Source organism: Pan paniscus, chromosome 21 (assembly GCF_029289425.2).
Source record: "Pan paniscus chromosome 21, NHGRI_mPanPan1-v2.0_pri, whole genome shotgun sequence".
In the NCBI taxonomy this organism is placed as follows: Eukaryota; Metazoa; Chordata; class Mammalia; order Primates; family Hominidae; genus Pan; species Pan paniscus.
Window position 1 is genome coordinate 2,577,861 of NC_073270.2, and position 26,735 is coordinate 2,604,595.

Sequence of the window (26,735 nt, forward strand, 5' to 3'; positions counted from 1 at the left end):
TGAGCCACTGCATCCGGCCGCTCTGTTTATCGTTTATACAGTTTTTAATTGTTTTGGTCTTATATTTGGATGCGGCTTTATATATTCCATTTTTATCTCTCTATGTGTCATTTTGAATAGTTTCTGTTGTTGTGTCTTTTAATTCATTAATCTATTTTCTTCAACGTCTTAACTGCTATTAATCCTACTCAGTCTATTTTTCATCTTAGATATTGCAGCTTTCATCTCTAAAAGTTCAATATGGATCTTTTAAATATTTTCCGTGCATCTACTTCACATATTCAGTTTTTCTTCTAGCTTCCTGAACATACAGAGTATACTTATAATAACTTTAATTTCTTTGTGTACTAATTTTATCACCTGTCTTTTCTGGTTAGTTTAAAATGATTAATTTTTCTTATTATGAATCACATTTTCCTGCCATTTTCATGCCTGGTAATTTTTTATTGGATAACAGATATTGTGACTTTTACTTCAATGGGTAGTGGGTATTTTGCCTTTCTATAAATATGCTTGAGCTTGTTTTGGGACATGGTTAAATTACCTGGAAGCGGTTTGAACTTTTCATGTTTTGGACTTAAGCTTTGCAAGGCATGCCTCCAGCATCATTTGGTCTAGGGCTAATTCTTTTTCCTTGACTGAGGCAGAACTCTTCTGTGTATTCTACCAGATGTCTCATGAATTATGAGTTTTTTTCACTCAGGTTGTAAAGATCAGGCACTATTCTTAGCCTTGCGTAAGCTCCAGAAATTTTTCTCCTCTGGCCTCATGTACTTTTCTCATGTACATAATACACTTTTCAATACTTCACTGAATATTCAATGGGGACCTTTTACAGATATTTGGAGTTCTCTTTCTGTGAAACGATCTGCTCTTTGGTGCCCTACCCTGAAAACTCTAGTCACTTGGCCTCTGTGGACATCCAGATCCTTCTTAACAACTCAGGGAGAACTTCGGGCTCCACCTGAGTTATCTCTTTCTGCATGGTGGTCTTAAAGCCTTCTCAGAGAGTACTCTTGGGGCAGCCTTAGGGCTCGCTTCATTTATGTCCCATTTCACAGGGATCACTGTCCTTTGTTGCCTGGTATCCAATGTCTAGTCTACCATGTTTTAAATAATTTGCCCAGATTTTTAGCAAGAGAGTAAATCCAGTCCCCATCACTATTTTGGTAGAAGTTGCCCCAATTATTTAATTTAATTTTATTTTGCTATTGTACTATGTGTTTGTCTTTTTTCACTGTATGTTCTAACTGGTTTTTCTTTGTATATGTGAAGGTTGTTGATTTCTGTTTGTTGATTTTATAACTTACTATGTTACTTAAATTATCTTGTTTTTTATAGCAGTTTAATGTTGATTCTATTAAGTTTTCCAGATACCATATCATCTACAAAGAGAGATAGTTTTCCCACTTCCTTTGCAATTAATATGCTTTTTATTGTTCTCTCCTTCTAAAAGCATTGACAAATACTTCAACGTAATGTTAAATACTATTAGAAATGGTGGGCACGAGTTTGAAGACTGCTTAAGGATTCTACTGATTCTATCTTTTGGAGATGTCCCTAGTAATGCTGCAAGTCCTCCTGTTCTGGAATGGCCCAGTGGCCATTTCTATGCCTCCTGCACAACTGTTATCTTAGGGTTTCCAATCCCCTATTCCTAGTTCTCGTTCTTACCTTTTTTTTTTGTTTGACTCCTATTTTAGTTAAGCATAAGAGGGTGTAAAAAGCAATTCTTGATAATCTTGCAAACTCCATAGATTGTCTGGGTAAATGACTTTAGCTTGGAAATCATTTTCCCTAGGAATTGTGAAGGCACTATTCCTTGCATTCCTGGGTCTAATATTGTCCTTAGGCATCTCATGCTGGTGTCACTCACAGTGCTTTGTGCATAACTTTTTAGTTTCAATTCTTTAAAATTGTATGACATTCTCTTTGTCCCCAAAGACTACCTACCATTCTCCTTGTTTCTCCATGGCTGTAAGCTAAAATGTGAAAGTCCCCTAAATTATCTTGATGTATGTTTCTATGGTTCTGTTACAGTAAATTATCACACTCATTTTTTTTAAAAAGAATCATAATAATTAATTCACCAATACAAGTACATCTGAACTAACTGTTGGGCTTCCCAGGCTTTCCTTTAATGGGTGCTGTTTAGAGTCTTGCAAGGTTTGTCTTCAGCCATGATTGAATCAGCCAGGACCAAACTCGAGAATACACGGAACTTATAGAAACAAAGGACAAAATTCAAGAAATGTAGGAATTACATATTCTATATCAATAATCTACATGTGATTCTTATAACTTTCTGCCTCAATAAATTTATCATTCATATCTTATGGGAATCTATGGTTCCATGCTTTTAAGATTATGTTTTTAAGTTTAATTGGTTGTAATATCCTGAGTACTAATGGTGTATAGTAATATAACAATTATTATACAGCAGGCACTCTTCTAAGTGTTTTCCATTTATAAGCCCATTCACATTTATAATTCTTATAACAAATCTGTGAAGTGGATACTATTGTTATCCCTACCTTAAACACAAGGGAATTGAGGCACAGAGAATTTAACATTTTGAATTAAGAACCTTAATTAAGAATTAAGGTCACATAGGCTGGGCATGGTGGCTCATGCCTGTAATCCCAGCACTTTGGGGGGCCGAGGTGGGAGGATCACTTGAGGTCAGGAGTTCGAGACTAGGCTGGCCAACGTGGCGGAATCTGGTCTCTACTAAAAAAAATCCAAAAAAATTAGCCGGGCATGATGGTACATGCCTATAATCCCAGCTACTCAAGAGGCTGTGGCACGAGAATCACGTGAACCTGGGAGGCAGAGGTTGCAGTGAGCTGGGATCACGCCACTGCACTCCAGCCTGGGCAACACAGAGAGACCTTGTAAAAAAAAATAGAATTAATGTCACATAGCATGTAAATGGCAGAGCAAGAAGTTGATCCCAGGCCATCTGGCCCTGTAGTCTACTTTTACCCACTGTGCTTTGTGGGCCTTTGGAAGCTGTAAGATGCTACAGAGTTAGGAGTCTACTGATAGATGGTGCTGGGGTTACATTTCACCCTGTTCCTTCACTGTGACCTCTCACTATCCCCATCTTCTATTCATAATCTTGGCACAAGGGCTAACAAAGGGGGAGCCTTAGGCTAGGCTCCCAGGGATTGTAATTTGTTTTAGAACAATGCGCTGGATTTCTAGGGATCTGTACTCCACCATGCACAAACATCTGGGTGCCTTGTCCAGACTTAATCTCCATGTAGGCTTCCTTTCTGGAATTTCACACAGTAGTAGGTGCCGGCTCTGCTGGTGTGATGCTTCTGATACGGATGGAATAGTTTGTGCTGTTTCTCTTTGTGATGTCTGAAACTGTTCTTATCCAGGGGAAGTTGCCTTCTTTTTGACTGTAGATTAATTCCCGGCCTGGTCCAGCTCCTCTGAACCACTGGATGGGCCCTACGGGGATCAGGGAGGTCACAGTGCAGTGCAGAGTGGCCGCTTCTCCAGCTGCGACTGACACGGACTTCTCAGGCTGAACTACCCGCAGCTCCTCCTCACCCGCCACTCCTGGAAGAACACACGTCAGCTCCAAGCTGCAGCTGGGGATGAGGCTGCGGTCCAAGTGCCTGGGTTCAGATTGCATTTGAAGCCCCATTCATTCTTTCTTTCCATATCGTGTATTAGCTTTTAGGATGGGCACATTCCTTAACTGGGTATCAAGAGAGACATAGAGACAAGATAGACAGACAGCCCTTGCTAAGGACACAGTCAGGAAGTCAAAAGAGAAGAAATACTTCTAGAAAAGATGTTCAACAACACCAGTAATCCAGTGAAGTGCATAGTTAAACCACACACAAATTGCTAACGTCCATGACAGACTAGCTGGAAAAGTTTAAAAAAAAAATGTACACAGGTTTCAGCATATGAAAGTTAGAGCACATTTTCAGGCTGCAATAAATAGTAGAGGCAGGTTGGTACCAAGGCAAGCAGAGAGGTCGATGACACAGAAGAGAGAACCTGGAATTGGACCCAGGTAAATAGACAGATTTATTGTACGATCAAGCTGGCATTTTATGTCAGTGGAAGAAAGCTGTCTTGAAGAAGGCAAATGAAACTCCTAAAAAGTAGCTGTCTCCAGGGAGTCAGAAGAGTATGGGGGCTTTTGTTATTTACTTGTACGTTCCTTCCCTGTTTGGATTATTTTGACAGCAAGCCTGAAATACAATAAAAATAAAATAAAATAAAACATTTCTCCCTCCTGCAAGCTAAGAGCAGACACAATTTTTAGAATATTAGCTTAGCAAACATGAAAAAGATTGCCAATTTTCTGTGTTGCTAAGGGTGTGGTGAGGCAGGTGCTCCCACATACTGCTGATGGGAATAACAATGGACACAATCTCTCTAGATGGCAATACAGCATCACAGTCATGATCTTATGATCTATGTCCATGTGACAAACCCGTATTTAAACAAGTAAAGTGGAGATACTTTAACCAAATCTGTTTTGGTCCCAAATGTTCAAAATACCCCCTGTCCATTGCTGCTGCTTCTGTGCTGGGTGTGGTGAGATAATATATTACTGATATTGAGACACTCACGTTTCATTGGGAAATGGCTTTTGAAACCAAAAAACACTTTTGAAATGCAATTTCCCAATAAAACTCATACCCTTTGACTTAGTAATTCCTCTTTGACGGCCTTATTCAAAAGAAACAATCAGACAAGGGTGAATATGATTTGTAAAGGAATGGTAATCATAGTATTTACAATATAGAAAAGTTTGATGTATGGCCCATGTCCAGGAATAGGAGTGAGTTAGATAAATGATGGTACAACCACAAAATGGAAAACTATGTAGAGATTGAAATGATAATGTTGATGTATATATTGGGGATGTATTGATGATGTTGCAGACACATATATATTTACATAGAAAAGGGTCCCCAATTTATCATTGAGTAAAAGAACAAATAAACCACCATATTTTGTGTAATCTTATTTTTGTTAAAAGTTCGATGTATCTAGAAGCAGCACAGTGAAGAGGTCAAAGTAAGAGCTAGTGGAGTCCCATTGACCCAGGTTTCAATGCCTCCTCTATTGCTTGATTGCTATAGTTTAAATATTTGTCCCCTCCAAAATTCATGTTGAAATTCAATCCTCAATGTGCAGTATTGAGAGGTAGGGTCTTTAAGAGGTGATTGGGTCATAAGGACTCTGCGTTATTTCACAAATTAGTGGATTAATGGGTTATCATGGGAGGGGAACTGTTGGTTTTATAAGAAGAGAGAGAGAGACCCAAGTATAGTATGCTAGCATGCTCAGTCCCCTCACCATGTGATACCCTGTGCTGCCTCAGGACTCTTTAGAGAGTCCCCACCAGCAAGAAAGCTCTCACCAAATGTGGCCCCTTGACCTTGAACATCTCAGCCTTTATAACTATAAGAAATAGGTTCTTTTTCTTTATAAATAATCCAGTTTCATGTATTCTATTCTAAGCAACAGAAAAAGGACTGACATTGGTGTTTTACCTTGTGAAAATAACCTCCCTGAGGCTCTGTTTTCTTATCTATGTAATGTATACATTGTGGAAAGTAAAACTTCTCTTGCAATTTTGTTGTGATACTGAAACCTGAAAATCTTTGAGAAACACTCAGGACTGTGCTCATAGAAGGACTTCTGTGAAATGGGCTTTCCATTCTTAACTGCAAGTCCAGTAGGCCAGGCTCCAGCCCTGACAACCTGGTGATTCTAGGAAGTGCACACCATTCCTTGGCTTTCAGTTCCTTCTTCTACCAAGCCTGATGGACCTTTCTCAGTTCCCATGACTTCTGTGAGTTCTAAGTGAAGGCATAGACTTGCCAAAGACACAGAGTGAGAGTTGCAATGGCCGGATGCAGCAGGACTATTTTCGTGGGCTCATATTTGCACTTATTAAGCCCTAAAAGGCTGTAACAACCAGAGCTCACATAGGTGGTTCTGTGTGCTACACATTACTCCAAAAACTTAACTGTATTAATTAACTAGTTTGATTCTCACCACAACTGTATTGGAAAGGCATTATTATTTATCCCGATTTCACAGACAAGAAAACAGAGGCACAGAGAAGTTGAGTAACTTATCCATAGTCAAACAGCCTACAAATGATGAAACTTGCATTTGAACCCCGGCCTGTCGTTTTTTTTTTGTTTTTTTTTTTAATGCCTGTGCTTTTAACCACTTTATTAGTTGGACTCTAAATTGAGTTGTTAACACCACTGGGAGAAGAATGGTTGCCTCTCCTGACTGTGCAGATCATCTTTGGAGAGAAGAGAGTAGACAGGCAGGAGAAACACCCGCATCAAGAACGTAATCCTAGGTTTCTGAGATCCTGGGAGACTTACTAGTCTAAAAAGGACCATTTAGCAATTTTTTAAAATAGTTCTACATTGCATGTGTAGTACTTGTTGTTATCTATCTATCTATCTATCTAATCTATCTATTAATCACCTATGCATCTATGTGTACTCATCTTAATGACAGCATCCCTGTCTCCCTCCTGGGGACCAAGGGGTCAAATGCTGCTCCTCTACTTCTTCTCTCAGGATGGCATCAGGTCCTGCAGGTCAGGCCTAGGGGGTCGTGGAACCTTCACAGGACATCAGGGGTGTGGGAAGTGAGAGGGACTGGGCACCCCTGTCATGGGGAAACACCTGGATGGGAGAGAAAGCAACCCCTCCAAGCAAGAAGAATTCTGGAAGGATTTGTTTTGGAGACACTAGTTATAAAACAAACTATTTAGGGAAGTGTCTCAAAGAGGAAGGGGTGGCAAAGAAAGAGGCCCTAGGACAACAGAGATTCATCCGCCCCACTGCAGGTGGCGAAATGGTACCGCCGCCAAACTCAGGAGAGCATCCCTGCATCATGGTACCTGAGGGTGGGGGCACTCACCTGGGAGTCCCAGCAGCCGGAGGCAGCAGCAGGGATGGACGAAATAGTTTGTGCTGTTTCTCTCAGGCAGGGCCGAGAGGCAGGTACGGGCATCATGGTGGGCCCTGGAGCCTGCTCTGCCTGTAGGTCTGTTCTTGGGAGGTCTTGGATTCTGCTCTGCTGAGAGAGGCAAAACTATATGTTCCATGATATAAGAGGAAGTTACTATGATGGGAGGAAAGGGCTGTAGGATTATGACCGTTCCAGTTTCTAGATTGTGAAATAGGAATCAGACACAAGCTAATAAGTTACTGATATAAGGGTCCCAAGGTGTTTGGAGGGGCCCTGGCAGACACCCTTAGTGCCTAGGCTGTGCCCTTTGGGCCCCTCACTTTGTGTCAGGTGTGCTGGTGACCCTTCCTCATCCAGGAGCCCAGGAACAGGGTCTGCCATAGAGAACGGTGTGTCCAGCCTCCTGTGATAGTCCAAGACCTGGGCTCAGATGAGCTGTGCAGCTAGTCAGGAGGAGGGCTCCCGGGGATGGGGCTTCACAGGTGTGGATCCCTGTTTTTCCCCACTCCAGAGGTGTCGGTTGTAAAAATGAGCCTGAAGCCATATCTGATGGGAGGCTTTGGCTCTTCAAAGTACACTTACAGGGGAAGTGACTTTGAGTGAGCAAGGAGTTCGCTCTTGGGAGGAGGAGGATAGTTTCTGCTTTAGAGAAAAGGGGAAGAAGCCTGTGTGTGTCAAGCGGGGGGTGCAGGGCCTTAGTGTGCTCATACTGCAGGAACAGTGACATGCAGAAACACAGCTGGGAGGAGGAGGGGTATCTCTTTTTTCTGTCCCTAGTCTGGGGCCACCTCTTGGGAGAAGGGAGTGGAGGAGCTGTAGAAACACTCACACCAAGAATACATCTCCTCTCCTCCTTCTGAGCAGCAGCCACCTGCACATGAAATCACATTCAGAGCCTCTAGCCATGAGCTCATCACTTCTGTGGGCCCAGTGCCAGACACTGCCTCCTGTGACTCAGTTTCCCCACTGCTCCCCACCCCTGCCTCCTTACCAGTGGCTGACCGGATGTTGGTGATGAGAACGGTGATGAGAAGGGGTGGAATGAAAGGGGCCAATCAGCGATGAGATTTGATTGCTCTGTAGCATGATGAGTGTCCCTCTCCCCTCGACACCTTATTCTAGCTTGTTAAACATTTTTTCTGAGAGGGATTTCTTGACAAGGAACTGGCCAGAGTGTTCCGTTTAGCACTCTTTGTTCTAACTCTAATCCCTGTCTTCACTGATGACAGATTCTATTTTCTAGAGGTGACTGCAACAAGGTCCCTCTTCACTCATGCTCTTCGACACTCTTCCCATGGAGATGTAGGCATATGTTCCCTCCTCCTGAGTTTGGGCAGGTCTGTGACTGCAACAGAAGGGATGTGATGTGACTTCTGAGGCTAGACCGTAATAATTCCCTGCGTTTCTACCTGGCTTTCTTGGGGTGCTCATTTTTGGAACCTTGCCACCATGCTATGAGGAAGCCCAAACTAGCATGCATGAAGAGATCACATTGCAGGGACACATGTAAGAGTTCTAACTGACATCCCAGCTAAGATGCAGCCAATATCCATTATCAATCATCAGACATGTAAAAGAAGAAGCTTCCAGATGACCCAGCAGTTGAGTCATCCCCAGGTGAGTTTCCCAACTGAGACCCCAGGCAACATATAGCAGAGATAAGTCATTCTTGTACCCTGTCTGAATTCCTTACCCACAGTGTCATTGATCATAATAAGATGGTTGTTTTTTTGACCTTGTGTTTTGGGGTGTTTTGCTATGCAGCAGTAGTAACTAGACAGCACCCTTGGCAACATCTTCCCCACCCCCACTGACCACACTAAAATTAAACCTTTGTCATTGTTTTAGTAAATTGTTGTAATGGATGCTTTCATTACTGGGTTTCAATCATTTTTATTTTTCTGATATAGGGATTTAAGGCTATAAATTCCTTAACTACATGCCTCAAGTACTACTACTTGAGGCAGTAACTACATGCCTCAAGTTTAATGTGCAGTATTTTAATTATTATTTAGTCCAAAATATTTTCTAGTATCTGTGGTAATTTCTTTTTTGATAAATCAGTTATTTAGATTATTTCCCAAATTCCTAATATATGAGGATTTTCTAATGATCTTTTTGTAAATATTTATAGTTTAATTCCACAATGATCAGAAAACATACTTATATAATTTTGATATTTCAAGATTTGTTGAGACTTGCTTCTTGACCAAGCACATGATTAATTTTAGTTAATATCTCACATGGGCTTGAAAAGGATATGTGTTTTTCAGTTGTTGGGTGCAGTGCTCAATTACATCAAATTTGTTAATCACATTGATCAAATCTTTTGTATCCTTACTCACATTTTGTCTGCATGTCCTCCTAGTTACTGAGAGAACTGCTGTGGTAGTCAGCCTTTGAGATGATCTCCAGCTCCTGGCATTCACACCACTATGTAATCCCCTCCTCTGGATCTAGTGATTCACTTCTAATGAAAAAGTAAAAGTAACAGGATGTCACTTCTGAAATTAGCTTATAAAGAAATTGTGACTTGTATCTTCTTCTGCCCCTCTCTCCTGCTTCTTGAGGAGAAGCAGCTGCCATGTTGTGAGCTGTCCTATGGAGAAGCCCATGTAGCAGATATCTGATGTCTTCAGCCAGTTGCCCGCAAGGATCTGAGGCCTGCCAATAGCCATGGGAGTGAGCTTGAAGTGGATTCTTCTCCAGTTGAGCCTTTGGATTATTGCATTATTGGCAGACACCTTGATTGCAGCCTTAAAAGAGACCTTAAACCAAGGTCACTCAACCTAAACTATGTCTAGAATCCTGACTCACAGACACTGGGAGACAGTAAGTGTTTGTTGTTTGAAATCACTAAGTTTTGGGTAATTTGTTATGCAGCATAGATGACTAATACAGATTTGTTAAGAATCTGGTAGCTTAATTGTGAGAAGGCAATGTGAAAATGGAACACAGAGAGATTTAAAGACACTGGCCTTGAAGATTTATTCTATGCTGCTGACAGGCCAGGGATGCTGGCAGCAAACCAGAAGCCAAAAGAGAAAGGGAATATGCTCTCTCCTAGAACCTCCAGAAGGAGCAGTTCTGCTGATGCCTTGATTTCAGTCCAGAGATGCAGATTTCAGACTTCTGGCCTCTAGAACTGTGAGAGACTAAATTTGGTTTTTAAACAACTTTATTGAGATGTACTTCATACACCATACAATTTACACATTTAAAATGTACAATTCAATATTTGCAGATATTTGTCTGTAGATATGTGCAATCATAACCACAGTCATTTTGAACATTTTTATCATCTCAAAAAAGACTCCATGCCTTTCATGTAATAACCTCCATTTTCCCTATCTTTCCACCATCCCCCAAATCATAAGAAATGTTCTGTCTTTAATCTACTTTCTGTCTCTATAGATTTGCCTATTCTGAGTATGTCATATAAATGGAATTATTTAAAAAATTGATTTTTTAAATTATACTTTAAGTTCTGGGATACATGTGCAGAACCTGCAGGTTTGTTACATAGTTATACATGTGCCATGGTCATTTGCTGCACCCATCAACCCAACATCTACATTAGGTATTTCTCCTAATGCTGTCTCTCCTCTTGTCCCCCACCACCCAACAGGCCCTGGTGTGTGATGTTCTCCTCCCTGTGCCCATATGTCCTCGTTGTTCAACTCCCACTTATAAGTGAGAATATGTGGTGTTTATTTTTTTGTTCTTGTGTTAGTTTGCTGAGAACGATGGTTTCAGCTTCATCCATGTCCCTGGAAAGGACATAAACTCATTCTTTTTTATGGCTGCATAGTATTCCATGGTGTATATGTGCCACATTTTCTTTATCTATCCTATCATTGATGGGCATTTGGGGTGGTTTCAAGTCTTTGCTATTGTGCATACTGCTGCAATAAACATACATGTGCATGTGTCTTTATAGCAGAATGATTATAATCCTTTGGGTATATACCCAGTAATGGGATTGCTGGGTCAAATGGTATTTCTAGTTCTAGATCCTTGAGGAATCACCGCACTGTCTTCCACAATGGTTGAAGTAATTTACACTCCCACCAACAGTGTAAAAGCATTCCTATTTCTCCACATCCTCTCCAGTATCTGTTGTTTCCTGACTTTTTAATGATCACCATTCTAACTGGCCTGAGATGGTATCTCACTGTGGCTTTGATTTGCATTTCTCTAATGACCAGTGATGATGAGCTGTTTTTCATTTGTTTGTTGGCTGCATAAATGTCTTCTTTTGAAAAGTGTCTGCTCATATCCTTCGCCCACTTTTTGATGGGGTTGCTTGTTTTTTTCTTGTACATTTGTTCATGTTCCTTGTAGATTCTGGATGTTAGCCCTTTGCCAGATGGATAGATTGCAAAAATTTTCTCCCATTCTGTAGCTTGCCTGTTCACTCTGATAATAGTTTCTTTTGCGGTGCAGAAGCTCTTTAGTTTACTTAGATCCCATTTGTCAATTTTGGCATTTGTTGCAATTGCTTTTGGTGTTTTAGTCATAAAGTCTTTGCCCATGCCTATGTCCTGAATGGTATTGTCTAGGTTTTCTTCTAGGGTTGTTATGGTTTTAGGTCTTACGTTTACATCTTTAATTCATATTGAGTTAATTTTTGTATAAGGGGTAAGGAAGAGGTCCAGTTTTAGTTTTCTGCATATGGCTAGCCAGTTTTCCCAGCACCATTTATTAAATAGGGAATCCTTTCCCCATTGCTTATTTTTGTCAGGTTTCTCAAAGATCAGATGGTTGTAGATGTGTGGTGTTATTTCTGAGGCCTCGGTTCTGTTCCATTGGTCTATATATCTGTTTTCGTATCAGTACCATGCTGTTTTGGTTACTGCAGCACTGTAGTACAGTTTGAAGTCAGGTAGCATGATGCCTCTAGCTTTGCTCTTTTTTGCTTAGGATTGTCTTGGCTATACGAGCTGTTTTTTGGTTCCATATGAAATTTAAAGTCATTTTTTCTAATTCTGTGAAAAAAGTCAATGGTAGCTCGATGGGAATAGCATTGATTCTATAAATTACTTTGGGCAGTATGGCCATTTTCACGATATTGATTATTCCTATCCATGAGAGTGGAATGTTTTTTGTTTGTGTCCTCTCTCTTATTTCCTTGAGCAGTGGTTCGTAGTTCTCCTCAAAGAGGTCCTTCACATCCCTTGTAAGTTGTATTCCTAGGTATTCTATTCTCTTAGTAGCAATTGTGAATGGGAGTTCACTCATGATTTGGCTTTCTGATTGTCGATTATTGATGTATAGGAATGCTTGTGATTTTTGCATATTGATTTTGTATCCTGAGACTTTGTCGAATTTGCTTATTAGCTTAAGGAGTTTTGGGGCTGAGATGATGAGGTTTTCTAAATATACAATCATGTCATCTGTAAACAGAAACAATTTGACTTCCTCTCTTCCTATTTGAATACCCTTTATTTCTTTCTCTTGCCTGATTGCCCCAGCCTGTACTTCCCATACTATGTTGAATAGAAGTGGTGAGAGAGGGCATTCTTGTCTTGCTCTGGTTTTCAAAGAGAATGCTTCCAGCTTTTGTCCATTCAGTATGATACTGGCTGTGTCATAAATAGCTTTTACTATTTTGAGCTACATTTCATCAATACCTAGTTTATTGAGTGTTTTTGGCATGAAGGGTGTTGAATTTTATTGAAGGCCTTTTCTGCATCTATTGAGATAATTGTGGTTTTTGTCATTGGTTCTGTTTATGTGATGGATTACGTTTATTGATTTCCATATGTTGAACCAGCCTTGCATCCCAGGGATGAAGCTGACTTGATCATGGTGGATAAGATTTTTAATGTGCTGCTGCATTTGGTTAGCCAGTATTTTATTGAGGATTTTTGCATCGATATGTTCATCAGGGATATTGAACTGAAATTTTCTTTTTTTGTTGTGTCTCTGCCAGGTTTTGGTATCAGGATGATGCTGGCCTCATAAAATGAGTTAGGGAGGAGTCCCTCTTTTTCTATTGTTTGGAATAGTTTTAGAAGGAATGGTATCAGCTCCTCTTGTACCTCTGGTAGAATTCTGCTGTGAATCCATCTGGTCCTTGGCTTTTTTGGGTTGGCAGGCTATTAATTACTGCCTCAATTTCAGAACTTGTTATTGGTCTATTCAGGGATTCAACATCTTCCTGGACTAGCCTTGGGAGGGTGTATGTGTCCAAGAATTTATCCATTTCTTCTAGATTTTCTAGTTTATTTGCATGGAGGTGCTTATAGTATTCTCTGATGGTAGTTTGTATTTCTGTGGGATCAGGGTGATATTCCCTTCTTCATTTTTTATTGTGTCTATTTGATTCTTCTCTCTTTTCTTCTTTATTAATCTACTCTATCTGTTTTGTTAATGTTTAAAAAAAACAGCTCCTTGATTCACTGATTTTTTGAAGGGTGTTTTGTGTCTCTATTTCCTTCAGTTCTGCTCTGATCTTAGTTATTTCTTGTCTTCTGCTATCTTTTGAATTTGTTTGCTCTAGCTTCTCTAGTTCTTTTGTGATTTTAGGGTGCCTATTTTAGATCTTTCCTGCTGTCTCCTGTGGGCATTAGTGCTATAAATTTCCCTCTAAACACTGCTTTAAATGTGTCCCAGAGATTCTGTAAATTGTGTCTTTGTTCTCATTGGTTTCAAAAACTTATTTATTTCTGCCTTAATTTCATTATTTACCCAGTAGTCATTCAGGAGCAGGTTGTTCAGTTTCCATGTAGATGTGCAGTTTTGAGTGAGTTTCTTAATCCTGAGTTCTAATTTGATTGCACTGTGATCTGAGAGACTGTTATGATTTCCATTCTTTTGCATTTGCTGAGGAGTGTTTTACTTCCAATTACATGGTCAGTTTGAGAATAAGTGAGATATGGTGCTGAGAAGAATGTATATTCTGTTGATTTGGGGTGGAGAGTTCTGTAGATGTCTATTAGGTCTGCTTGGTCCAGAGCTGAGTTCAAGTCCTGAATATCCTTGTTAATTTTCTGTCTCATTGATGTATCAAATATTGACAGTGGGATATTAAAGTCTTCCACTATTATTGTGTGGGTGTCTAAATGTCTTTGTAGGTCTCTGAGAACTTGCTTTATGAATCTGGGTGCTCTTGTATTGAGGGCATATATAGTTAGGATAGTTAGCTCTTTTTGTTGCATTGATGCCTTTACCATTATGCAATGCCCTTCTTTGTCTTTTTTGATCTTTGTTGGTTTAAAGTCTGTTTTATCAGAGACTAGGATTGCAACAACTGCTTTTTTTTTTTTTTTTTTTTTTTTTGCTTTCCATTTGCTTGGTAGATCTTCCTCCATCCCTTTATTTTGAGCCTATGTGTATCTTTTCATGTGAGATGGGTCTCCTGAATACAACACACCAATGGGTCTTGACTCTTTATCCAATTTGCCAGTCTGTGACTTTTAATTGGGGCATTTAGCCCATTTACGTTTAAGGTTAATATTGTTATGTGTGAATTCGATCCTGTCATTATGATGCTAGCTGGTTATGTTGCCCATTAGTTGATGCAGTTTCTTCGTAGTGTCAATAGTTTTTACATTTTGGCATGTTTTTGCTGTGTCTGGTACCAGTTTTTCCTTTCCATATTTAGTACTTCCTTCAGGAGCTCTTGTAAGGCAGGCCTGGTGGTGACAAAATCTCTCTGCATTTGCTTGTCTGTAAAGGATTTTATTTATCTTCATTTATGAAGCTTTTTTTGGCTGAATATGAAATTCTGGGTTGAAAATTCTTTACTTTAAGAATGTTGAATGTTGGTCCTCACTCTCTTCTGGCTTGTACGGTTTCTGCTGTTAGTCTGATGGGCTTCTCTTTGTGGGTAACCCAATCTTTCTCTCTGGCTGCCTTAACATTTTTCCCTTCACTTCAACCTTGTTGAATCTGGCGATTGTGTGTCTTGGGGTTGCTCTTCTCGAGGAGTATCTTTGTGGTGCTCTCTGTATTTCCTGAATTTGAATATTGGCCTGTCTTTCTAAGTTGGGGAAGTTCTCCTAGATAATATCCTGAAGTGTGTTTTCCAACTTGGTTCCATTCTCCCCATCACTTTAGGTACACCAATCAAACGTAGGTTTAGTCTTTTCAACATAGTCCCATATTTCTTGGAGGGTTTGTTCATTCTTTTTCACTCTTTTTTCTCTAATCTTGTCTTCATACTTTATTTCATTAAGTTGATCTTCAATCTCTGAAATCCTTTCTTCTGGTTGATTGATTCAGCTCTTGATAATTCTGCATGCTTCATGAAGTTCTCATGTTGTGTTTTTCAGCTCCATCAGGTCATTTATGTTCTTCTCTAAACTGGTTATTCTAGTTAGCAGTTCCTGCAACCTTTTATCAAGTTTCTTAGCTTTCTTGCATTGGGTTAGAACATGCTCCTTTAGCATGGAGGAGTTTGTTATTACCCGCCATCTGAAGCCTACTTCTGTCAATTTGTCAAACTCATTCTCCATCCAGTTTTGTTGCCTTGCTGGCGAGGAGATGTCGTTCTTTGGAGGAGAAGAGACATTCTGGTTTTTGGAGTTTTCAGCTTTTTTGCGCTGTTTTTTCCTCATTTTCGTGGATTTATCTACCCTGATCTTGGATGTTGGTGACCTTCTGATGGGATTTTTGCATGCTCATCCTTTTTGTTGATGTTGATGCTGTTGCTTTCTGTTTGTTAGTTTTCCTTTTGACAGTCAGGCCACTCTTCTGCAGGTCTGCTGGAGTTTGCTGGAGGTCCACTCCAGATCCTGTTTTCGTGGGTATCACCAGTGGAGACTGCAGAACAGCAAAGATTGCTGCCTGCTCCTTCCTCTGGAAGCTTCATCCCAGAGGGGCACCTGCCAGATGCCAGCCAGAGCTCTCCTGTATGAGGTGTCTGTCGACCCCTGCTGGGAGGTGTCTCCCCATCAGGAGGCACGGGGGTCAGCGACCCACTTGAGGAGGCAGTCTGTCCCTTAGCAGAGCTCAAGCGCTGTGCTGGGAGATCCACTGCTCTCTTCAGAGCCGGCAGGCAGGAATGTTTAAGTCTGCTGAAGCTGTGCCCACAGCTGCCCCTTCCCCCCGGTGCTCTGTCCCAGGGAGATGGGAGTTTTATCTATAAGCCCCTGACTGGGGCTGCTGTCTTTCTTTCAGAGATGTCCTGCACAGAGAGGAAGAATCTAGAGAGAATAAGTGACCTTTTGTGATTTTATTCTTTAACTTAGCATATGCTTTCAAGGTTTATCCATGTTGCTGCATGTATTAGTATGTCATTCCTCTTCATAGCCTAATAATATTCCACTGTATGTATAGATCATACCTTGCTTTTCCATTCATCAGTTGATAGATGTTTGGATTGTTTCTACCTTTCAGATAGTGTGAATGCTGTTATAAACATTTGTGCACAAATTTTTGTGTGAACATATGTTTTCATTTCTCTTGAGTAAATACCTAGGAGTGGAATAGCTGGGTCATATAGTAACTCATGTTTGACTGTTTGAGGAGCTGCCTATCTATTTTCCAAAGTGGCTTCACCATTTTGCATTTCCACCTGCAGTGTATGAGGTTTACAATTCCTCTACATTCTCATAAACACTTGCTATCTGATTTTTGATTTTAGCTATCCTTATGAGTGCAAAGTTGTATTTCATTATAGTTTTGATTTGCATTTCCCTGAGGACAAATTATGCTGAGCTTCTTTTGATGTGCTTATTGGCAATTTGAATATCTGCTTTGGAGAAATTCTTTATATATTCTAAACTCAAGGCCCTTATCAGATATGTAATTTGCAAATATTTTTCCCATTCTGTGGGTTATCTTTTTACTTTCTTGATAATGTCCTTTGAAGCATAAAAGGTTTTAATTTTTATGAAGTCCAATATATCTATTTTTTCTTTTGTTTCTCATGCTTTTGATAGTATGCTTAAGAAGCCAATGCAAAATCTGATGTCATTAAGATTTATCCCTATGTTTTATTATAAAAGCTTTATAGATATTTTTAGGCTTTCAAACCATTTTGAGTTAATTTTTGTATATGGTATGAAGTAGGGTTCAACTTCATTGTTTTCTGTGTGTGGCTATCCAGTTGTTTCAGCATTATTTGTTGAAAAGATGCTTCTTTCCTCATTATCACACTTGTTGAAAATCAGTTGACCACAGATACATGGGCTTGTTTCTGGACTCTCTCTTTTCCATTGGTCTGTAGGTCTATCCTGTTCCAGTACCACATTATCTTGATTGCTGTGGACTTGTAGTGAACTTTTATTTTTATTTTATTTATTTATTTTTAGAGATGAGATTTCACTATGTTCACCAGGCTGGCCTCAAACTCCTGTCCTCAAGCGATCCTCCCATCTCAGCCTCCCAAAGTGCTGGGATTACAGGCGTGAGCCATTGCGTCCAGCCTGTAGTAAGTTTTGAAAGAAAAACGTGTGTTATCCTACTTTATTTTTCAGGATTGTTTTGGCTATTCTGGATCCTTCATATTTCCACATGAATGTTAAGATCAGCTTGTCAATTTCTACAAAAAAGTAGGTTGGGATTCTGATAAGGATTGAGTTGGATCTGTAGACCAGTTTGGGGGAATAGTGCCATCTTAAGAATGTTAAATCTTCCAGTCCATGAAAATGGGAAAATTTTCAATTTGTTTAGATCTTCTTTCATTTAACATTTTTTTGTAGTTTTCAGAGTATAAATTTGCACTTCTTTTGTTAAATTTATTTTTATTTTTAGTGTTCATTCCAAGTGTGTGGAAATGTAATAGATTTTTGTATATTGAACTGTACTCTCAAGCTTGCTGAACTTGCTCAGTAGTTTGAATAGTTTTTTAGTGGGTTCCTTAGGATTTTCTATATACAAGAACATGCCATTTGTCAATAGAGATAGTTTTACTTCATCCTTTCCAATTTGGATTGTTTTTATTACTTAATTGTCCTGACTAAAAATTTTAGTACAACGTTGAGTAGAAATGGTGATAGGAGATATCCTTGTCTTATTCTTGATCTACTGGGGACAGCATCTAACCATCCTCATTAATTGTGACATTGGCTGTGGCTTTCGGTTTTGCTAAATATGATGTTAGCTGTGGGTTTTGCATCCATGCTCTTTATCAGGTTGATAAAGTTCCCTACTATTCCTAGTTTTTTGAGTACCTTTTTAAATAAAAGAATTTTAGATTTTACCAAATTCCTTTTTTTATCATCTTGAGAGGATTATGTGGTTTTCTTTTTTATTTTATTGATATTGTGTTGTATTAAATTAATTGACATTCAGATATTAAACCAACCTTGTATTCATGGGATAAATCCCACTTGGTCAACATGAATAATGCTTTTTATATGTTGCTGGTTTCAGTTTGCTAGTATTTTCTTAAGGGATTTTTGTGTCCATATACGTAAGATATATTTGGTCTGTGTTTTTTTCTTGTGATGTCTTTGTCTGGTGTCGATATCAGGGTAATTTTTTATTACTAATTTAATCTGTTTAGTTGTTATAGGTATCTTGAAATGCTCCATTATTTTTGGGCCAGTTTTGGTAATTTTTATGTCTTCTAGGAGTTTGTCTTTTTCATCATATAAACCTAGTTTATAGGCACACATTTTTTCATAGTATTCTTTAATATTCCTTTTTATTTCTATAAAGTTACTAGTAATGTTCCTTCCTTCATTTCTGATTCTAGTAATTTGAATTTCCTTTTTCAATCTTCAGTCCAGCTGACTAAATAAACTTGAGAAGTTTTCAGCTATTCTTTCTTTGAATATTTTTTTCTGCTGTTTTCTCTTTCTCCTCTCCTTCTGCTATCCCTATTACATGTATGTTGTGTGCTTAATGATGGCTTACATTTCTCTGAGGCTCTGTTCATTTTTTAAATGTTATTTTCATTTAATTTTTCTCTGTTCTTCAGATTCCATAATTTATATTAATCTATTTTCAAATTTGCTAAATCTGCTTCTTCAAATCTACTGTTAATCCCCTCTAGGGTAATTTTTCTTTCAATTGTTATACTTTTGAATAATAAAATTTCCATTTGGTTCTTTTTAATAATTTCTATCTGTTTATTGATATCTTCTATTTGATGCAACATTATCATGTTACTTTCCTGTACTTATTTAATCATGGTTTGTTTAATCATGTTTCTTTGAACATATTTGTAATGGTTACACCAAAGGCTTTGCCTGTTAAGTTTGACATCTGATGGTCATAACAAGCAGTTTCTGATACCTTTTTTTTTTGGTTTGTTTTTGGTATACTTGTCATACTTTTCTGTTCTATTGCATGTCTCACTTTTTTTGAAACTGGACATCTTAGATAATACATTGTAGAAACTCTGGATATTGGTCTTCCTCACAACCACCGAGGCTTGTTATTGTCATCTGCTTGTACAGTTGTTGAGTGACTGGATGGATTATTTTGGTGCAGTTGATTCCTCTTCTTTGCCATGGGGTATAGCCTTTGACAGGGAAAAGGGGGGTTTTGGTTCAAATATCAGACTTTTACTTTTCTTCCCCAGTTTTAGTAGTTTAAAAATTATTTCTTCATTTATGATATGCCCTTAATACTATTTCCAGAGCCTCTAAATATTTTTTAAAAATAATTTTCACCAGTTTCCATGGAGTGGGCCCTTGGAACTCCTTGTGCTGTTATGCCACCCATAATGGTCTATTTCTGTTGTTTTAAGCCATCAAATTTGTATCCATTAGTTACACCAACTACAAGAAACGAATACATAGCTAAGTATTTTAAAAACATATGTATACATTTTTATTTATTAAGAAATGGCATAAATTTGGTACATTTCTGACTCAGAACATTTGAATGTTAATAAGGATATTGAACTCATTCACAGTATTCTCCCTCTAAACAGCTGTCATGCACTCCTATATCTCCACTCTAACTAGAGACTTCTTACTAAGAAGGAGGCAAAGCCATAAACCCAAAGGGTTCCGAGAAGAGTCTACCTGGGTTCCAGTACCCATAACCTGGAAGACAAGCCCATTAACCTTTCAGAGGCTCAACTTCCTCATCTGATAAGGTAGGGTGTGGACCATGTGGTGGATGAACATATTTTGTTTTCAACCTGCTTAGCATTTGTTCCATTGGGTTGATTGGTTATCTCCCATGGACCTCCTCTCCCTAGCAACAATGAATAAAATGTTGACAACATGGCATACAAAAGGCTAATGTGGATAGTTCCCTAGAACTCATTTGTGAAGGTTGGTAGGAAGAAGCTGTCTTTCCACCTTGGTTGTAAGATGGGGGAATGAATATCAACATTTTCTGCATTTATTTTCGCTATCATATACTGAAGGTTTATATGCAGCAGGAAAGATCAAAGCCATGAAGAGATGAGAGAATTTCAGAGAGCCACAGTCTTGGTAACACTAAGCCCTAAATCCAATCCTTTAGTCCCTGGTTCCAAAAGTTCTGCCTTGAATACTGTGAGGAACCCAGAATCCTCTGCAGGTACAGAATCAATCAACTCATATTTTTGGTTGAAATTAATGCATTTGATCTTCTTTCTTGTAAGTAAATGTTCTTCACTAATATAGAACATACTGGACTGGGCCCAGACCAACCCCACCTCTTTATTCCCTACTATGTACACTCCTGAAATCTCCCTGAGTTAGGTTCCTCATCTGTACAGTGAGTACAAGCATCCAGCAATTCAAATGTTGCTGTGTAGATAATATAGATGAAATGTTTGGAATATAGCAGATGCCCAATAAATGTTAGCATTATTGTATTACCAATTTAATAATTTCTCAGGCTGGATATTGCCCAAATTTCACAGGGCACCACAAGTAGCAAAACACTAAGAAAAAGGCTTTGGATGCAGGGAAACATAGATTTGTACTTGCAGTTCAACACACTACAACACACTGTGGGATGTGCGACTTTTATCATTCTTGTAGCCCTTAGGACATTGTTGATTTAAGCAAATTGGCTTAGCAAGGAGATGTTTTCTTTCACATTATTAGAAGTCCAGAGGTGAGATTGGAACAAGGAGCAGTATGGTTGTGCAAATTGTCAATCCACACTTGTTACATATCTGCATTCATCTAGACTTTTTCTCAACCTTATTCCCCTCATGGTCATAAGATGCCTGCTTAAAACACCTGGAGCAACACAGTTGCTTGTTTCCAGCCAACAAAGGGAAGAATTACTTTAGATTACCAGATTTTTCTGCAAGCGTGTCTTTTTCTCTGATAGACCCAAACTGGCCAAGTTCAGCCCATATTTGAGTAAACCTCTAGCAGGGAACATGGAATTATCCTAGTTGGCTTAGGTTAGTCATGGGGGGTGGATTAAATATTGAGAAATCAACCAAAATAGCTCTTATCACTCATCACTCAACCTTTTCAAGTCTTTTTTTCTTCCTGGAAAATACCTAACTCACAGCTTGCTGAGAGAATTAAAAAGATCAAATGTATGTTGTACCTTCAATAATATTTGGCACATAGCAATTATTGAATGAATAGAAGACATAACTGCTGAGATGATATTATGCACCAGGGGGTATGGGGTATAGGAGACATACTCACCAGTAACAAACACCTGAGTGCCCCGACCTGATTGGTACTCCTTGATAGCTCTTCCTTTTATGAACTTCACACAGTAATAGGTGCCAGCATCAGCAAGAGAGATTTCACGGATGCGGGTGGAAAAGTCTGTGTTGCCAGGCTTGGTGGTGTCTCCAATCTCTTTTACTCTGGGAAAGTGACCTTGTTTGAAATTGTAGATTAATTTCCGGTTTGGCCCTGTTCCCTTGAACCACAAGACAGGTCCATTTGGTAAGGCATCGGGTACGCTGCAACTCAAGATGATTGACTCCCCAGTTGATACAGTCTGTGACAGCTCCGTTTGTTGCACATGGAACACATGTGTGGCTCCTGGAAAAAAACTGAAAATCATTTCTCATTTCCCCTGTTCTAGCTTAAGCATGGGTACAGGTCACAGTTGGGCCTCATTCATTAATTCTTTTAATGACATGCACAAATGCCCATGCACTGAGTAAAGAGAGGCCTTTGCACATGGAGGCAGCTTCTCCCTAGAGTGCTGAAGGAGGGGAGTTAGTCCAGAAGACCAGATGTATTCCTCCTCAGTTCCATTCCTCAGCCCTCAACCGTGGTAAGAGGAGGACAGGGAGGGAGAAGGGGCAATTATCAATGGGTAATGTTCATGGAGAAAGACTAGTTTCCCTATCCATCTAATTGCCTAGAGTCACTCGGTACATTTGGAACTGGTTTCAAGTCCTGTCCCTCAACCCTACATCTCCACTGAGTTTGGGGTTGGCCTTCCTGTCTCCTCTGAAGGGTGATTAGCCTCTGAATTTGTAGAGAAATTCATGCTGAGAGATGTGGAGAAGAAGTTAAAACAATTAAAGAATGAGGTGGTCTTGGCAACAGCATATGGTTCCACTACTTATCTCTTCAAGAGAGAGAAGGGAGACACACACACACATACACACACACACACATACACATACACACACACACACACATACACATACACACACACACACATACACACACACAAACATGCAGTGGAATACTATTTAGCTTTTGAAAATCAGAAAATTCTGTCACTTATGACACCATGGATATTATGGTGTGAAATAAGCCAGGCACAGAAAGACAGATACCGCATGATCTTGCTTATATGTGGAATCTCGCTTATATGTGGAATCCAAAAAAGTCAAACTCAAAGAAGTAAAGAATAGAATGTGGTTACCAGGGTCTGGGGTGGTAGAGAGTTGGACAAGGAAATGGGAGATGCTGGTCAAAGCCTATAAAGTTGTAGTTAGACATGAGGAATAGGTTCTGGTGATCTATTGCACAGCATGGTGACTATAGTTAATGCATACTTCAAAATAGCTAAAAGAGTAGATTTTAAATGTTCTTACCACAAAGAAGTGATAAGTATGTAAGGTGATGGATATGTTAATTAGCCTGATTTGATCATTTCACTGTGTAGACATGTATAAGAACATCACATTATAGCACATAAATATATACAATTATTATTTGTCAATTAAAACCAAGATAAAATTTAAAAAACCATCAAGTTGTACACCTTTAAAAACAAATAAGTTCTACAAAACAATGGAGGACTTTATTTTGAATGGTTTTGCAATCTTACTCGGTATATTCCTTTTCTATCGCTGAATAACAAATTACCACAAACTTAGAGGCTGAATACAACACATATTAATTATTTCACAATTTTTGTCCATTTGTAATTCAGATATAGCTTAGCTGGGTTCTCTGCTTCAAGGTCTCACCAAGCTCCACTCAAGGTGCCAGCTGGGCTGTGTTCTCATCTGGGGGTTTGACTGGGGAAGTGTTCATTCTAAGTTCACTCAGGTTGTTGGCAGAATTCAGGTCTTTGTGGTTGTAGGACTGAGGCCCTCAACTTCTAGGGGCTTCCCTCAGTTCCTTGCCACCTGGGCCTTCTCACAGGCAGTTTGCAACATGGCTCCTTGCTTCTTTAAGGCCAGAAGTTGCAAAAAAACTCTAGTGTGATAGATCTTACACAACCTAACATACTCAAGGGGGAGACAGTGCATCACTTTGGCCATATTCTATCAGATAGAAGCATGTCACACACAACTGAGATTACATAAGGGTGGGATAGTTGGGAGTCACCTTACAGTCTGTGTACCTCACCCAATAAGTACAGTTAAAAATTCAAGTGAGTTTTACTAGCTTTAAGTATCTTAAGTTAGCTTTTACCTAAATATTTTTAGTCATCCTTAACTCTCCATTGAATAAAAAGAGGAAGCTTTATAGTTATCCTTCCTATGTATAAAGCACAGACAGATATAAATGCAGTACATAAACCAACAAAGAATATATCTAAGTTATTAAAATTTCATGTTGAGGCTATTATGAGTTGAATTGTATGCCTCCGAAATATATGTTGAAGTCTTAACCACAAGTAGCTCAGAATGTGACCTTACTTGGAAATAGAGTTACAGAGGAAACCAAGTTAAAATGAGGTCATTGAGGTGGGTGCTAATCCAATATGGTGGATGTTTTTATAGGAAGTGGAAATTTGGACACAGAGACAGACATACACGGGAGTAAGATGATGTGAGGATACAGGGAGGGTGGTGCCACCTGCCATCCAACAAATGTTTGAGGCTACCACTGCTAGAAGCTCAGAGACAGACATGGAACAGATTCAACCTCACAGTCCTCAGAAAGAACCAACCCTGCCCACACTTCGATTTTGAATGTCTAGTCTCCAGACCTGTGAGAAAATTAATTTCTGTAATTTAAACCACCCAGTTTGCAGTACTTTTTAAGAGCAGCCAAATGCAGTGGCAACAGAGAAATAAAAAACTGAATTTCACAGAAAGAAGTGTAAGATCTGCCAGGGGCCAGGTGTGGTGGCTCACGCCTATAATGCCAGCACTTTGGGAGGCCGAGGCAGGTGGAACTCTTGAGCTCATAAGTTTGAAACCAGCCTGGGCAACATGGTGAAACCCCATCTCTACAAAAAAGACAAAAATTAGCTGGGCATGGTGGCGCGTGCTTCTAGTCCCAGCTACTTGGGAGGTGGAGGCACGAGAATCACTTGAGCCCAGGAGGTGGAAGTTGTAGTGAGCCAAGATCGCACCACTGCACTCCAGCCTAGGTGACAGAGTGAGACCCTGTCTCAAAAAAATAAGGTAAAAATAAAATAAAATAAGTTACACGTCCTTTGATTACAGAGGCTGGAGGGTGAGAGCTGCGATGGGTGCTGTGCCCCGCCCTGTGACCATAGGTGTGAGTCCTTTACCTGAGCAAAGAGATTTGCAACAGACATGGCCACCGGGAGACTTTGTCAGAATTGGGGGCCATCCCAGTGTAGTCTTCTGAGTTCTGCCTGTTCTGGGATAAGATGGAGAAAACTCTCCCAAAAGAAATTCTATGGGAACAGGTGAGGGAGAGTTCACTAAACAGGCAGAGGGGAGAACCCACCACACACATACACTGAGGCCCCACTCACCTGCCAGTTCAAGCAGCAGATAATAGCAGTAAGGAAGGCAGAGGTGGGTGGAGTGGGGAGGCAGGGATGGGCATTGTGGTGAAACTTGGAGCTTGCTCTGCCTGAATGCCTGTCCTGGAGATGCCCTCGACTCAGTGCTCTGAGCAGAGAAGACAGCTCTTGCCTCTGTGATGTCAGAGGAAGGGGACTGTGATGAGAGGAAAGGCCAGGGGACTGGGACACTTTTTCCTTTGTGATTATAAAATTGAACAGACAAGGTTGCTTCAAGCTAGGAAGTTGCTGCTGGAAGTATTTAGCTTTGCTGGGGCTGGGGGGCTTGACACCCACAGCCTTATACTCCTTCCTGAGTTTCATCCCATCTCACAGGTTCTCCCCAACTTCATGGCCTTTGCCTATCTAGGAGCCTCAGACACATAGGCTAGACAAAGGCCACAACCACATGATGGGCAGGTATGGGTCTAGCTCCTGCATGAGCTCAACATCTGGGCCTCTCTGAGCTGCACAGCTGAAGAAAGAGACAAGATGTCTATAGCCTCACCCACTTGATAAGAGTTGGACTTTACAATGGATGCCCTTTCTTCCACTCCAGAGTAGTCAGAGGTAAAAAACAAGCAATATCTGCTGTGGGCTCTGTGCTTTTCTGTGGGTCCCTCCATACACTACCAGGAACTGCTTCCTTTTTCCTTCCTGCAGAGGAATCAGGCATGGCTGAGAAAGACATTGGAGTTGTGCAGGTGGTGATGATTTGTGCTTTAGAGGATGGAGGAGGCCTGCAGGGAAGGCGGAGCTGCGGGGAACACTCTCTAGGAGGGAGAGTAACATGCCTACAAACACCTGGGAAGGTGAGGGCTGCCTCTCCTGCTTGGGCTGGACCTGGGACCAGCTCTCAGAGATGGGATTGGAGGGGCAGAAGAAATGCCCCCAGAAAGAGGGAGGAAGCAGCATGTTGGCATCCTTCTCTCTCAGCTCTGGAATGGGTTCTTCCTAAGCACAAACGTTGTGTTCAGGGACACTCAGCCCACACTCAGCTGGTGACCCTTTAATGTCCAAGCATCCACAGGCAGGCACTGGCTGCCACGGCTGTCTCCCCATTGCCTCCTCATGACTTCTGCCTCCTTCTCAGGGACCAGCTAGATGTCAGGGCCGGGAGAGGTGTTAGACCCTCTAGGAAAAGAAAGCAGAGCCAGGCTGGCACGTTCTCTCTGAGACGACAAGAGTCCCCATCCCCTTGTGATGTCATCTTCCTATCCCGTTGTTCTGAAATGATGAATTCCACAAAGGAATTCCTATCCATGGCCCCTGCTTGGAACTAGACAGGAACATTCCACCAGCCTCCATCATCCTCCCCTTCCCCTACTCTGAGGAATCTTCTCACCTTTCATTAGACTCTAAGTTCCTTGGAGAGTCAGTACTCACAGGTCACTATCCAAGAGTGCCAGCTTTGGAATCAGATATAATCTAGGTTAGAATCCTGAATGCACCTCCTAGGAGCTGAGTAATCTTGGGCCCATGATACAGACCTGTATATTCTGCAACCTTCTTGACATCTTCATTTGTATGTATATATGTATTTTTTTTTTCGAGACAGAGTTTCGCTCTTGTTGCCCAGGCTGGAGTGCAATGGTATGATCTCGGCTCACTGCAACCTCTGCCTCCTGAGTTCAAGTGATTCTCCTGCCTCAGCCTCCCGAGTAGCTGAGACTACAGGCGCCCACCACCACGCCTGGCTAATTTTTGTATTTTTAGTAGAGACAGGGTTTCACCATATTGGTTAGGCTGGTCTCGAA

At 40.3% G+C, this 26,735-nt stretch overlaps 1 protein-coding gene across 1 annotated transcript; it reads right to left on the reverse strand.

Annotated features, from left to right (window-relative positions):
- Positions 1-850: 850 nt before the first annotated feature.
- Positions 851-25,022, reverse strand: SIRPD (signal regulatory protein delta). Its single transcript, XM_003821274.5, is given in 5 exon segments — positions 851-4,220; positions 6,934-7,089; positions 21,498-21,845; positions 24,949-24,970; positions 24,972-25,022. Coding segments are annotated over 5 exon segments (594 nt in total). The 3' UTR covers positions 851-4,203.
- Between the last annotated feature and the right edge of the window lie 1,713 nt (positions 25,023-26,735).